We start from the raw sequence: 16658 nt of genomic DNA, 5'->3' as shown, positions 1-16658 counted from the left end.
AGAGTTGTTCCATTCCCCGATCATAGGAGTTTATTTCTCCTCGAAGTTGTTCTACTCATCCCAGAAAGGGTTCCTTATTCGGATTTCTAATCCTCACCATGGTGAACTGAGGGAATCTCCTCAAGCTGAAAATTCCCCAAGCAATAGCACTTGGTGAGAAGTCAGAAGTATTCTTCAAGTCAAATAAGAAGTATGTCTTGCAAGTTAAAGTCCAATGTCTATTGGCACCCCCACAGAGTTCTTAACACTAAGGGGATTCTCCCTGGTGTTTACCTCTCCCGAGGTCAGAGACGAAGCTCGATCGACAAGTCAACAGAATATTCTCTAAAGGGACCTCGTTATCTCTGCATATAGTAATCATTGCATTCACCTTGCATCTACAAAAAGAAAAAACGCGTAGCATTTCCATTAATATGGAGCATTACGCCATGAAAAATTCAAACATGCATTAATGCATAAGCCAAGTTTGTATGTGCTCCAAAGGCACGAGGTAGTATACCCCAAGAAGAAGTCTCACTTTCTCTCTCCAGTTTGGATTGGATACAGAATCATTTTCTCTATGGTTATTTCCCGTTTGCTGAGCTCAATCGTTTGGATAACCCATACTTTGTGTGTGGCAATTCGAACGAATGTCACTCTTGTAGAATTACACCCCGCCTTTTGGCCTGAGGGAACCATGTAGTTCTTATGTTTCATGAATAACAATACCTCTTTCAAATACCAGTGTTTACTGGCATCATTTAATAGAGTCTGGTCGTCACCAATTTTCTCTTTGTACTCACTTTTTATGAGTCCCCTTACTGCCTTTTGCATAAGGGATATCTCTTGCTTCTTGCAAGTTTGCCTCGGTTATTTTCCCGTATGCTGCGTGCAGATTAGAGTGCGAATGAGGGTGGGCATTCAACCCATCTCATTTTTCAATCATTTGGGTAATCATACTTGGTGTGTGGCAACTCGAATGAATGCCACTCTTGAAGAGTACACCCCGCCTTTTGGCCTGAGGGATCTACGTAATTCTTATACTTCGCAAGCATCAACATCTTTGTGAATGTTCAGTGGTTACTGTCATCCGCGTGTCGAGTCTAGTCGTTACTAGTCTTGTTTCAGTTTTTTTCCCGCATGTCGCGTGCATAATAGAGTGCAAATGAGGGTGGGCATTCAACCCATCTCATTTTTCAATCATGTGAAATCCATACTATGTGTGTGGCAATTCGAAGGATTGCCACCCTTGAAGGGTTACACCCCGCCTTTGGCCTGAGGGATCCATATAATTCTTATGCTTCGCGAGCATCAATATCTTCTTGAAAGCCCAGTATTTACTGGCACCCCCCGATTAGTTCTAGTTGTCACTAGCCTTTCTTTCGGTCAAGCCCAATAGTTATTGGCATCGCCTTCAAATTTAGTGTTCAAAAACATCCCCAATAAAGTCTAGTCGTTACTAGTCTTCGTCAATAAAGTCCAATGGTTATTGGCATACCTTTTCAGATATAGAGTCACCCTTCGTCTGTGTCTCTTTTTGAAGTCTAACTGAGGTTAGCAAAATAGGATCGGTTTCCCCTTCGGCTGGTTACATCCTTTACCGAGTCACCCTTCAGTGGTGTCTCTCTTTGAAGTCTAACTGAGGTTAGCAAAATAGGATCGGTTTCCCCTTCGGCTGGTTACATCCTTTAACGAGTCGCCCTTCAGTGGTGTCTCTCTTTGAAGTCTAACTGAGGTTAGCAAAATAGGATCGGTTTCCCCTTTGGCTGGTTACATCCTTTATCGAGTCGCCCTTCAGTGGTGTCTCTCTTTGAAGTCTAACTGAGGTTAGCAAAATAGGATCGGTTTCCCCTTCGGCTGGTTACATCCTTTATTGAGTCGCCCTTCGGTGGTGTCTCTCTTTGAAGTCTCACTGAGGTTAGAAATTAGGATTGGATTCCCCTTCAGCTGGTTTCATCCTTTATCAAGTCACTCTTAGACTGTGTCTCTTTTTTGAAGTCTAACTGAGGTTATCAACCTGTTTAAGGTCCACCTTCGGCTGGTATCTTTTGATAATACTCAACACTCTTTTGCTCGGCCACAGAATGCAAATTTTGATGGTACTTTTGGGTATTCAATCCACTTACACCTCTCATGTCCCGAACTTGTGTCGTTCGTACATTCAGGTTCAAGAAAATTGAATAGGGGCAGCTGTTGCACTCCAAAATTTTCCCACTTATTTATTCCCCATTTGGCCTTCACATTACATTCATGTGCATACCTCATATAGGCCATTCATCCATTACATTCATCCATATCATGGTTACTATCCAGAATTGATAAGAAAAGAGCTACTGTAGAAGAAATTCCTGATAGAAAAAATAAGGGAAAATTTGAAGTCTGATCGCATGGCATTAATCCCCTTGAAGTCCTCCTGAAATAAGGGTTTCATCCTCTCCAATTCAAAGCTTGATTAAAAGATACGATCCTCAGATTCATTAGGGCTTTCAAATTAGGGTTTTGACCAAAGTCAACCCTGTTGACTTTCTGGTCAAAATTTAATCAGAAGATGATTTTAAAATGTGAAATGTGGTTGTCCTGTTCATTGGAGCTTCTTTGGTTGAAAACTGATTGAGAGATTGAATCAGAAACGGATTAATCGGGAAATTCATTTGAAATCGGAAAAATCAGGAAAAGTTGACTTTTTGGTCCGAGTCAAAGTCAACTGTCAAATATTGACTCGTGGTGGAAAATCGGTCAAGAAAAGTCAAAGAAATAAATAAAATCGAGAAGTAATCAAAAGTTGCCATTTTTGGAAGTTGGTTGAAATAGGAAATTCCAAAAGAGGAAAGTTCTAAAACTTAGAAAATATTTTAAGTTTTTAGAATGGTTGACCAGCTCACTTCAGGTCAATTTTACACAAACAAAGAGGCACCAATTCAAGACAAGCTCAACAGGAAGAATGTTCATATCATGGCCCTATACAACTTGGTAGTTGGGAGTTTTGTCAAATAATGTGTAGATTGAGAGTTATTGAAGAGAGAAGTTGGCAAAATCTCACTGTATACGAGGCAAAAAGCTGGGCAAGTTTTCTGGGCAGCATGGTCATTTAATCGAACACGTGGCGCGCCATTTTCTAATTAAATTTCAGGGAATTCTAAAGATCTTTTGAAGTCATTCTTGAGGCCTTTCCACTCATTTCCATGCCCTCTATCGATTGAGACAAGAACCAAGTCAGTTGGGTGAAAATTGAATCACTCATGAAGCTCCAAAGTCACATCCTCGCAGAGTCAAAATCGTATGTCCAGCCAGGCAGGGGTCACGCGTGGGCATTGTGTCAAACACGTGGCGTTCCAGATATAAAGTCAATTTTAAGGAGCTGTGGAGAGCCTTTGGATCTGCTCCAAGCGCAAACATGTTATGCTCTAGGTCCTCTTTCAAATGATACAAAGATCAAAACTTTTGGTTAGGTGTGGAGTCAATTACAAAGTCTCAAAGTGATACGTTTGAACATGTCAATTTCGCGGGCGTCGAGCAAAAGAGTGACACGCGTGTGCAGCAGTAGTGCAAGAGCATTTTTCAAAAGGAATATGAATGACTTCCAAGCAACATTTCTTAATCCTCCCAACTTCACTCTTGTTTAGCCCCAGGTCCTCTTTCATTTGAGCATCCTCCCAACACCACCATAAACTACAACAACCCTCACCATAACACCAATGCACTCACATATATAAGCTAAAATCTCTTCACAAATCAGGGGGACTCTCATTTTTTTTTCAGTTTCACATACCTCTTCTCTCTCTCACCACTCTCTTTTTTCTCTCATCTCTCTTCTCCCTTCTCTCTACATATCACTCTCTCATTGTTCTCTCCCTCTCTCCAAGAAGTTAGTTATATCCTCCAACAAACTCCACCACCATAACCTCCATTCATCATCATCTATCCCTCCTCGTCGACTACTTTCATCACCACGATCACCGTCGCGAAGCAATCATGGTTTCTTGAAATGAATTCCATCATCATCCAGCTCCTAGGATCATCCACAAATCCTGAGTTTATTTCTCAGGATTGGATCTTCATCGAACCAGTAACACGCATCTAAGCTCGGATTCGAATCGGTAGAGTTTTCCGTTCTTTTCGCATTCAAGATTTTTCAGGTAAGTTTCCTCGAACTTTCTCGGCATAATAGAAACATGAATTACGTCATATTGCATCTGGGACCTCCTCACACCAAGGAGGATGGGCATTGGCCAAATGTTTTCGGTGTTGTGTGTTGCATTCGAATCTCGCGAATTCTGATTCATGTTTGAAGGAGTTAATGTTGGTTTTGTTGATCATTAATGCCATATTATTGCTCTTTAGGATGAAACAAACTGAATGTTGGTTTTGATATGGATTTTGGGAAGATTATTGTAGTTACAGTTTCAGGATTGTGCTCGGTTGTGAGATTAGAGGAAGCATTAGCAAAAACGGAATTTAGATTTGTGATCAGTGGGAAAAACCGAGTTGAACGAGTTTAATGCGCGTAATTTCTGGACAGGTTTATGGATTGCTCCGGCGAGGGAGGGCCGAGGAAGATGACCGGAGCCCTAGCTCCGGCATCTGTCTTTTTGTTTGTTTGTTTTTTTCTCCGCCGGGACGCGTGGCAGAACCTTACTCGTTACTTGTTTTCCATTTCAGTCCTTTTGGACTTATTCAATTGATTGGCAGAATGTGGTGGCGCGCTCTGATTGGGTGTTCTTGTTTTTTTTGTCCTCTTCTCACTTAAATGTACCATGCCCAGTTGATACCATGTCCAAGTGATTAAATGTCACGTTTTTTTCTTTTTTGATAAAGTATACATGTTGAATAATAAAGGTGGAAAGGTTATATAATAATAACAACTTGGGCCACTCATATGTTGATCTGGGCCTGCACACCTTTTGTTTTCTGTACCCCCTGGATAAAGCCCAAAGGCGTTTCTAACAAAAAGCCAGTTCACGCTAACATTGCTAATACACCCCTGCCAGTAGCATTTTACATTTTTGTTTAAATTTGTTTTTCTTCTAGTTTTTTATTCATAAATCAGTTTCCACTCAAATAAAAAATCAATAAAAATAGGTTTTAGATAGAATCCTGTGTGTAGATAATTTTAGTATTTTTGGTAGATTTTTACAAATTGTTTTGCTATTTTTAATAAATCTTTTCTTCACATGTGTTCATTCTACTTTTATGTTTTGCTATGTTTTGCAAACTAATTTGTTTAAGTGCCTTAGGGATAGAATTTAATTGCCATTTTTTGTGTGATATCAGTAGCCTCATATACCATATTGTGTGTAAAAAATAAAAGTCTAATTCTACGTTTTGGTTAGGTTTTCATTAGGTTTTCTATACACGATTAATGTGCGTTCCTAAACGGATAACCATGTGAATTTGACCTATAATTTGCTTTGTATTTATGAAATAGCCTTAGACCCTTTTTTTACATATAATTAGGGATGTTTAGAGGTCCTAAGACCTGGAGTTGAAAATTTTAAGTCGTGTCTTCTTATTTTACTCGAATTTTTCTTTCTTACAGGTAAATAACTTGCTTTTGGTTAACGATTGTATCAAAACTTGTGCAAATGACCTATAATTTTGTATGAGACTTTTTGACATGATTTTATGGTAGTTTAGACACATCTTAGGGGCTGTTCACTACTGACTTCCATCATTTTATTACATTTTTCTAACTTCATTCACCATTTGAACTTACTAACTAGTTTTGACCTAGTTTTGTCTAGTTTTTGTTAGAACTTCGTGTTGTTTCAAACTAATTGACTAACAAGGATTGGTATAAGGTCTTAGACCTATAAATATAATGAATTAATATGCTACTGACCTCAAACTTAGTTCATGTGTTGATTTGCTTTTTGTTTCGACTAATTGATACATGTTCGTTATTTGTTAAGTAACGATTCAAGCGATACTTTGGTAACTTCTTGTGAATATTTTCGTGTGTTGCCATGATGCTTTTGTGTTTGATTTAGGACACTAATTTCCTTGGTTTGCTACTGCCCTAGGGCTTTCTTCCCTCTTTCTCATGCTTTGCCTCTTCTTTCACACTTTGATTGTTGTTAGTTTAAGAGGCGACAATTGTTTGTTCTTCCTCCACCTTTTGTGGATTGTTTTCTCTTGGGATTCATTGTGTGTAGTCTCTCTTAGGAGTAGACTTGGTTGGGGACTTCATTAAGTCACCTACCTTGCTTGTTGCTTTTTCTTATCTCTTACAATATGCTTGCCACGTTCCCTTAGGGCGGTGACTTCAATCTTCATTAAGATTAGTCACATAGAACAACTTAGGTTGTAGTCTATGCATGATAACGTAGGTAGAGATCCCTTATCCTTGACCTTAGGGCTATTCTTATATGTTAGCATTAGGTTAGAAATGTATGTTCCCCTTTTGCATAACAAACAAAAATCCATAAAACACAATAAAACATTAATAAATAGTGAAAAATAATAAAATGGAATGGAAGCTCTTGTCCCTCTTGTTTAAGGGGATCACTTGAGTGGAGATTCCTAAAATTAAAAAACACAAACAAGAGTCGATTGAGTCTTCCTTGATTAAGGTTAACTCGAAACGCTCGACATACTTTTGTTTAGCCTTTTAGAGCATGTTACTTCCACTCCAATCCCAGCGTGAGTCTCCAAAGGTCGAGCGGCGGAGTGTGCTGTAATTGTTCACTAAAAAACACCAACAAATCCTAAAAAACATAGAAAATCTTGAGCAGAACTACGGCGCTCTGATTCTTCTTAAGAGGATACGTAGACATAGAGGCAACTCTAGCGAGCACAATAATTATTAAAAAACTTTAGGTTTAATCATGCATTGCATTAGTGATAGACACACCCTTTAGATAGAAACAAACATAGGTGGATACTATCGAGTAAGATGGGCGTGAGGGGTGCTAGCACCTTCCCCTTGCGTAACCGACTCCCGTGCCCTGTTCTCTGGTCGAAAGACCTTGTTCTTGTTTCGAGTTAGGTTTTTGATATTCCTTTCCCGCAATGGGATGAATATATTAGTGGCAACTCTGATTCCATTTTTCGCGCTAGCGACACTATCCTCCAACATTCTTGCATATAGTCTCTCATTTCTTCGATAGTTTTCAGAGAGAATAGCAGCAAGTTCTCTGGCCGTGAGATCGTGGGCAGATGTAACACCCCAAATTCTACCCGAAAAATATAATAAAATCAGAGTATAAATTTCAAACAAGCTCATTTGAGGTATCACATATTCGTCATTTCAAAAACAGTTACGGCTTATTTGCCTTCATATAGATACATAGCACAAGAATTTAAAATGATAATCAAATCATTACTAAAAATCACTTTGTTTAAATTCAATAATTAACTCGCAGCGGAATCAACAAACTTCATAAATATTCAATTCAAGTCGTAGCATCATTGCACGGTAACTTTAAGTTTCAATTTAAAACATAGTTCACTTAAAAATTCAGCAAACAAAATAATAAATAAAACAATCTCTTTATCCCCCCGAGTGCTACGTATCAGAGCAAGACACCAACTCGAATAACAGCAACTAAAGACTTCATAAAATCACTTCAAATTTCCATCGCTATCTTGAGTACCTGTCAATTTCCCATGGTAGGGAAACATCATTCAGAAAGGGTGAGATATCTACCAATATAAACAAACGCATGATAAACAATATATTAGAATTTAATCATACGAAATTATCACGTTACAGCTTTCAGACTACATTTATAATAACAATTAACCTGAACAGTTATAATTAACAAAAATCAATAACAACAACATATTAATAGTTATAACAACTATTTCTCATCTTCCAGACAATACCTGTCACAACACGTCATTAGTATAACAATTTATAATTACAACTCCATATTATCACAATTTAACAACAACTCAAGTCACATCACATCACAATTAAACCACACTCATGCCACATACAATGAGACTCTACAACTGCACATGCATGTGGTACCCAGGGCTTCAGCCCCCATCGCCAATTGCCAGTTAAACAGAGGCATCAAGGCATAAGCCTTCATCACTAATTTGCCAATCTAGGCCGTCGCCAAAAATGCATATGTATATGAATGCAACAAACACACACAACAAACAAAATCATCGTCACAAGGCATAAGCCTATATCGTCGCTATACTAATAAATAGAGGTATACATCGTCACTGAAACATCCTTCAACTTCGCATAAAACAACAACAATTATCACCACAACAACAACTAATTTCATCGAATCAACACAACAGAATCACAACAACTAATCAGGAATAATTTCCCACGAATTTAACCCCCACATATCATTCATCATGAGTCCGGTTATAGAGTTAGAACCCCACCCCTTACCTTGTATTCGGAGTCCGTTCTACAACCCTACCGATCAAAGCCATCTAGCCTTAGCTCCCAAACATTGCCTCTTTTCATCCGAATAAAAAGCTGAAAATTTTCCCAAATATGCAGCTACAGTGCGATGATCATATCTCACAACTCAGACCTTATTTTAAAGATCCCAACGGTCAAAAGTTAGCTATAGGTGTTGCGAACCTACCCACAAAATTTGGTGGCGATCCAACGGTTAACGAATCGGGGATCTTCGATTTAGTGAGACTGCTGCAAGAAAAACGGGAATGAATTTCTCTCTTATTTTCTCTCTTCTCTACAACTTCCCATAACAAATTCCCCAAGACTTTTTCTCTTCTAATTAGCCTAATCCTTATCTTAACCTAATTTCATTAAATCTATTGGGCCTAACATTCACACCCCACCTTTTACTACCACCATCACTTAATTAAGTCCATATAATAAATCTAGTATTTCTTCAATACTATTTCTACAACTTAATCAATTAATTAATCGACTAATTAATCATAAAAGCCCATGTGAACAATTCTCAACACTCTACAAATTCAATAATTAAATTCGAAATAATTTGAAAGTATTTAATTAAATAATTAACTAAATAACGGGTGTTACAACTCTCCCCCACTTAAAATATTTTCGTCCTCGAAAATTTATTCGATACAACCATCATCAACTTCACTTCTACGTTCAACCATCCAACATAACAATCCATTAACACATCTCAAACCGACTACACATATGTCGACCATTCCAGTACTTCTTCAACATAACCGTTACTAACTTGTAAACTATTCCAACGCTATTCGAAAGTGCGAACATCGACGCCATGCAGCGACACTCTTTACGGTATCTCCAAAACTTCTCAAATGGTACACTAATTCTTAAAATTAATATTCAACAAACCTATTAATTACTCCTTAAATTCACTCAACTTTGACACTGACGTCCTGTGCGGCACCAACAAACAAGTCCAGTTCCAAGGACAAGCGTAACCGTAAATTTCATCTCTTTTCAACATCATCCTGTTATAAAAAAGTCTATTAAAGCTTCTGAAACCATTTTTAAAATAAATTTAATCTCGTTAGCTTTCCAACGCTTCAAACGGGACTCAAATCAGATGTTCAGAACTCTAGTTATGAATTTTTGAAGTTTCACAAAAAATTCAGCAATTTCCTGCGTTTTGCTTACGGAAATTTCACTCCGAAACCTGTTTTTCTTCAACTTAAACATATTCCAAAAAAACTCTTAACATATCTCCTCACTCCCAAACTTTTTATAACTCGAGAGACACATTCTTTCGCCGAAATTCAGTTTCCGAAACACCAAGACAACAATCCTCTTTGCGAACTTGCAACTGAACCACATCCGAGAAGCAAAGCTTCTCCCCCACTTCGCTCAAACTAATTCCTGCAACAACCAGAAAGCAACAAGTACCGACAGTGTTTCACACACTTGTCGTGTACAGAGGAATAAACAACATTAGACAACTTGGCCGGACGGACCGACCTGCTCTGATACCACTAATGTAACACCCCAAATTCTACCCGAAAAATATAATAAAATCAGAGTATAAATTTCAAACAAGCTCATTTGAGGTATCACATATTCGTCATTTCAAAAACAGTTACGGCTTATTTGCCTTCATATAGATACATAGCACAAGAATTTAAAATGATAATCAAATCATTACTAAAAATCACTTTGTTTAAATTCAATAATTAACTCGCAGCGGAATCAACAAACTTCATAAATATTCAATTCAAGTCGTAGCATCATTGCACGGTAACTTTAAGTTTCAATTTAAAACATAGTTCACTTAAAAATTCAGCAAACAAAATAATAAATAAAACAATCTCTTTATCCCCCCGAGTGCTACGTATCAGAGCAAGACACCAACTCGAATAACAGCAACTAAAGACTTCATAAAATCACTTCAAATTTCCATCGCTATCTTGAGTACCTGTCAATTTCCCATGGTAGGGAAACATCATTCAGAAAGGGTGAGATATCTACCAATATAAACAAACGCATGATAAACAATATATTAGAATTTAATCATACGAAATTATCACGTTACAGCTTTCAGACTACATTTATAATAACAATTAACCTGAACAGTTATAATTAACAAAAATCAATAACAACAACATATTAATAGTTATAACAACTATTTCTCATCTTCCAGACAATACCTGTCACAACATGTCATTAGTATAACAATTTATAATTACAACTCCATATTATCACAATTTAACAACAACTCAAGTCACATCACATCACAATTAAACCACACTCATGCCACATACAATGAGACTCTACAACTGCACATGCATGTGGTACCCAGGGCTTCAGCCCCCATCGCCAATTGCCAGTTAAACAGAGGCATCAAGGCATAAGCCTTCATCACTAATTTGCCAATCTAGGCCGTCGCCAAAAATGCATATGTATATGAATGCAACAAACACACACAACAAACAAAATCATCGTCACAAGGCATAAGCCTATATCGTCGCTATACTAATAAATAGAGGTATACATCGTCACTGAAACATCCTTCAACTTCGCATAAAACAACAACAATTATCACCACAACAACAACTAATTTCATCGAATCAACACAACAGAATCACAACAACTAATCAGGAATAATTTCCCACGAATTTAACCCCCACATATCATTCATCATGAGTCCGGTTATAGAGTTAGAACCCCACCCCTTACCTTGTATTCGGAGTCCGTTCTACAACCCTACCGATCAAAGCCATCTAGCCTTAGCTCCCAAACATTGCCTCTTTTCATCCGAATAAAAAGCTGAAAATTTTCCCAAATATGCAGCTACAGTGCGATGATCATATCTCACAACTCAGACCTTATTTTAAAGATCCCAACGGTCAAAAGTTAGCTATAGGTGTTGCGAACCTACCCACAAAATTTGGTGGCGATCCAACGGTTAACGAATCGGGGATCTTCGATTTAGTGAGACTGCTGCAAGAAAAACGGGAATGAATTTCTCTCTTATTTTCTCTCTTCTCTACAACTTCCCATAACAAATTCCCCAAGACTTTTTCTCTTCTAATTAGCCTAATCCTTATCTTAACCTAATTTCATTAAATCTATTGGGCCTAACATTCACACCCCACCTTTTACTACCACCATCACTTAATTAAGTCCATATAATAAATCTAGTATTTCTTCAATACTATTTCTACAACTTAATCAATTAATTAATCGACTAATTAATCATAAAAGCCCATGTGAACAATTCTCAACACTCTACAAATTCAATAATTAAATTCGAAATAATTTGAAAGTATTTAATTAAATAATTAACTAAATAACGGGTGTTACAGCAGATGTCTCTTTATCTGATTCTCTCAAATTTCCAGCTACATTTTTAAATGATCCTTCTTGATGATTTTCCTCGATCTCTTCCTTGGTCATGGAGTCTTTAGAGGAAAAATTTGAAATACTAGGTTCCCATAAGTAGCAGTTTTCTTTAGACCTAGAGCCCTTCATGACTTCCTTATGTTCTTCATTTGTGACGATGCATTCCTTCTTGGTGAATCTGACATTGAAGCCTTGGTCACACAGTTGACTGATGCTAATTAGATTCACAGTCAGTCCTTTTACCAAAAGAACATTATTCAGATTTGGACCTTCAGGATATTCTAGTGTTCCAATCCCTTGGATTTCTCCCTTTTCTCCATCACCAAACGTGACCTAGTTAGAGGAATGAGGATTGATATCTCTTAACAGATTCCTTGTACTTGTCATGTGATTTCAGCAGCCGCTATCAAAGTACCAGTCTTCTTTTAATGACACTCGCGGGGGAGTGTGAGCCATTAAGGCAATGCCTTTAGGTACCCATTGTTGTTTCTTGACTAAGGCGCTCTGCTTAGGTTTTTTCTGAAGTAACTGATTGGGATAACCATACAGTTTAAAATAAAAAGGTTTCATGTGACCAAATCTTCCACAGTGATGACATCTCGATTGATTAAATTTCCTCCTAGCATGATTTATCCTTTTGTTCTTATGATGTTGTGTCATTGGTCTAGACATCCGACCTGGCATGTGGACTTCAGGTTTTGGACTTTTGAGTCCTAAGTTGGATTATGATCTTCCCACAAATCCTATTCCAGACATGTCTCCTGATCTCTGTCCAATTTGCAGTATCTCTTCCAGGGAGTCAGTTCCAGAATTCAACATTCTGACAGATTTTGACATTTGATCCATCTTGGAGTTTAGCATGTTGATCTCACCATTGAGTGACTCTATGGTTGCAAGATTTTCTTTCTTTTCAGTTTCCAACTCCTTTATGAGCCTCTTTTTCTTCTCCACTTGCTTACATACTTCAGTGCTTTTGGCATATAGCTCTTTGTAGGAGGTTGCAAGCTCATCAAAGGTCATTTCGTCTTCATTAGAATCATCATCAGATTCATAAGCACTTGTTAGTTCTATGATATATTGTGCAGTATCTTCTTTATTCTTGTTCATAGTACCAGAATTTTGTTATCCCTAGATCTCACCCAGATGTAAACAGGCAGGGTACTTGCTCTGATGCCAATTGAAAATTCTAGTAACACACGCTCGATGTCAAACTGAATGTTATGACATCCACAATTACACAGCACAGATAGTAATAACAGAACAATATAAAATCAATAAAGAACACATAGAATTGTTTACCCAGTTCGGTTCCAACAACCTACTCTGGGGGCTACCAAGCCAGGGATGAAATCCACTATTAGTAGTATCAATTCAAAGCTAAAATCCCCCATTTACAACTTCTCACTTAATCACTACCCAATGACCCTTCTACCTAGGTTCTCCCTAGATATGGAATATCTCCATTCCACTCCCCCTCAATCACAACAGTGATTACACATATACAAATAACAATTACAGATAGAAGACACTCTTCAAAAACACACCTTGATCTTCTTAAAAGCTTCAATCAATAGACACACACTCGTGCTTAACAGCTTAGAGTGACAGGAAACATACACAAACTATTCCAACGCAATCATTGCTTGGATCACACGTAACAGCTACAGAATAACAGTTCTTCACAATACACAGTCAAAGATAAACTACTCCAAAGCAATTATCAACGTGATAATTGTTTGGATCACAAGAAACACGCACGGTGGAAACACAAAGATTTTAATAATCTTTCATGCTTAAAACTCTGCCTCTGAAAGTAGGATTTGCAGTCGTTATATAGTCAGCTGGCATAAGGACTTGGGCCATGGGCCTTCCATACATAAATTAGGTTTAACCATGTTAACCTAATTTCCACATCATCAGGATGATCACATACGTTGTGATTCAGGATATTTTAGCACAAAACAAACAGCGCACAATATATAGTTTCCTAAAAAGAGACCTGAGATAAATAAGGAAACCTCACAACTAAAAGGTGACAGCTACTTCTGTCAAATACCGATGTCAAGACACCAAGCATGACATCCATTGAAAAGTTGTACTGGCTCAAACATACAATCCTGCACAATTCCACACACATACACCAGGAATGTTTTACCACAAAATACAGCCAATTTAAAACATCTTCAATTTTCCTTTTAAGAGGAACTACAAAAGCTCTGACTTCCCTGTTGTTAAAGGGATATGTAGGCCTAAGATGCGATGTCTTATCGAGCTCACTTTCAAAAACTTCTTTTCCCATCCCACACTCTTTTTTAAACAAGTTTCACATAGGATTTTCAAAAGGTATTTAAAAAACAAAGACAATAACATTTTCAAAGAGGTTACCATGGAGTACCATGGATATGAGGGGTGCTTAAAACCTTCCCCTTGTATAACAAACCCCCTTAACCAAATCTCTGATAAGTTTATTAGTTTTGATTTTAAAAACTTCTATGGATTTTATTCGCTCTTTCTCCCATTCCTTTTGGAAACAATAAAGCGCGGTGGCGACTCTTTTTAAAACAAAATAGCTAAGTCTTTCCATGGCTTTAGTCTCACCAATTTCACCGCTACAGCCCTTTTTACCAGAAATGTTGCCAAAGCATTCTTACAAAAAAAAAACACCACACTAAGACAGATCACCATACACATCTGCTTCAGTCTTCAGACTCAGAGCTATTGAGTCCAAGACTATCATCAGTGCCATCATCTGGACTGGCTTCTCTCTCAAACTCACTGTTTGATCCACCATCATCTTTACCTTGTTCCTCCACAATAGTATCTGCAGACTTAGCCCCTTCATCTGTTTCAAGGGAGCTGATCAATTTTTCAAGAGCCAATTTTCTGGACTCCAGCTCCTTACATGTCTCTCTAAGCATTGCAATCATGGCAGCTTTACTCGTAGTTGTGCTATCTTTGGATGGTCCAGCTGATGTTGTGACTACATCAGGAAAATGTGTTCCTTGCAAAAGCTTATGATGAAAGAGTAAAGGACTTGCTCTTTTGCACACCGAATCTTTGTCATTCAGAATATTAGGAAATTGATTTAAGATGATTCCACAAATAAGGGAGGGGAAGGCAATGGGGCCTTTGACACTATAGCTACCAGCATGCTTTAAAGTTTGCTCAAAAATATACGTTCCATAATCAAATTTGGTCTTAGTACCAATAGGAAAGATGAATTTACCTAGGATAGCAGAAATTGTAGACTTGTGTTGAGTTGGCACCCAGTTGGCAGCTCCAATCCTGTGAAGTATAGCATACTTCACACTTAGTTTGCTCGCAGTCAGATTCCCTTTGACAGGACATGTCTTCACTTGTCCAGTAGTAATTTCTTTGCACATTTGATTATCAGACACTTCCAGCTCTGGTTGAGCTTCATTTGACCTTTCTAGAAATTTGTTGATCATAGTGGGAGAGAAATTAACACATTTTCCCCTGACAAACACTTTCAAATACTCCTTAGTCTTCTTATTGCCACAGTCTTCATGTAGGTTCACAATGAACTCCTTCACAAGGACTTCATAACACTTAGAGAATTGAGTCACAGTTTTCATCATTCCAGCCACATGAATAACATTCATAATCTCTTTATACTCAAGAGCATTCTGAGCAAGTTCTCTTTCTAAGGCTAGTCTTTTCTGATAGACAAATTTCCATCTGAGTATACTGGAGGGATAGTGAAAGGAAATATTATCAGTAGGTACTTCAGGGACACTAGCAGCAAGCTTGCTAGTAGATACCTTCTTCTTGGGATGAATGTCATTGACATCCACAGCAACATCAGAATCTAACTCATTCTCAGCAATGCTTCTGGTCTTTCTCTTCTTAGGCACCACTTTGCTCCATGGTTTTTTGGGTCCAACAGAAGTGGGCTTAGCCACTGCCCTTTTCTTTTGAGAGTCCTCATCTACAGCTTGCTTTCCTTTCCTCCTCATTAGCCTTCTGGCTATGCTTGGATTGATAGAAGCAACTAGGTCATCATCAGAGAGATCATCAAGGTTGATTACTTTGTCAGCTTGAGTCTTCTCTGGTTCTTTTTCTTCAGTTTGACCATCTTTAGTATGGTTTACACACTTATCAGCAGAAACATTGCTGGGTGCCTCTTCATTGTGCACAACACCACCGGGAATTTCAATGTGATCATTATTTACACTAACATCATCCTGACCAATAGTGACTTTTACTCCATCATTTCTTTTATTGTCATTCACATGCACATTCATATCATTATTTGCTGGGACATAGGTGCCAGCATTGTCACTAACATGCGCAATGACATTTGACTCAGGAAGTACATATTTTAGAGGAACAAGATTCCTGGATGTAGCATTATTCTCATTAAGATATGGGTAACAATTTTAACAATGGCGTTGTGATCATACCTAGAGCCTTCTTTGGTTAGTTCTTCCCTAGGTGTAGGAATAGATGATTGAGAAGTCTGAACAGAGTTGTGCTCTTTAGGTCTCCTTGCTATTTCTTGGGTTCTTCGTGCATGCGATGTTCTGGGCCTTTTTGCCACAAGATCGTATGGAGTCACCATCTGCAAGGGAGTGACCTATAGAACCTCATTAGGGTTAATAGGGATATTCGTAGCGTCTTGAGTATGAGCAGAGGAAGCAGACATTTTTTAGGGAGATTGAGGGTTTGACTGTTGAGACATTGAAGGAGACTTTGGAGGCGATAGAGAGATCTTGTTGTTTTTGTGGTAGGATGTGAGATGAGAGTAGTGCAAGAGACCAAACAGGTGAGTATGATAGTGAGTTGGGAAGTATAGGGGAAAATATTGTACCATGAGGGGGAAATTTAAATTTTGACCAATCATAAAATTTGAATTATTTTTCTTGTTCAAAAAATAGTTCAAAAAATTTGAATTATTTTTGAT

At 37.9% G+C, this 16658-nt stretch overlaps 1 protein-coding gene across 1 annotated transcript; it reads right to left on the bottom strand.

The window, feature by feature from the left end:
• Window positions 1-14430: 14430 nt before the first annotated feature.
• Window positions 14431-16316, bottom strand: LOC131597294 (uncharacterized). Its single transcript, XM_058869999.1, has 2 exons — window positions 16159-16316; window positions 14431-16093 (listed from the first exon to the last, which is right to left on the bottom strand). The coding sequence occupies exons 1-2, from the start codon at window positions 16314-16316 to the stop codon at window positions 14431-14433; spliced, it is 1821 nt and encodes a 606-aa protein (XP_058725982.1).
• Window positions 16317-16658: the final 342 nt, after the last annotated feature.

The sequence above is a fragment of the Vicia villosa genome, linkage group LG4 (genome assembly GCF_029867415.1).
Source record: "Vicia villosa cultivar HV-30 ecotype Madison, WI linkage group LG4, Vvil1.0, whole genome shotgun sequence".
Taxonomy (NCBI): domain Eukaryota; kingdom Viridiplantae; phylum Streptophyta; class Magnoliopsida; order Fabales; family Fabaceae; genus Vicia; species Vicia villosa.
The sequence above is the reverse complement of the archived record's forward strand: the minus strand, read 5'-3'. Positions and strand labels throughout refer to the sequence as shown.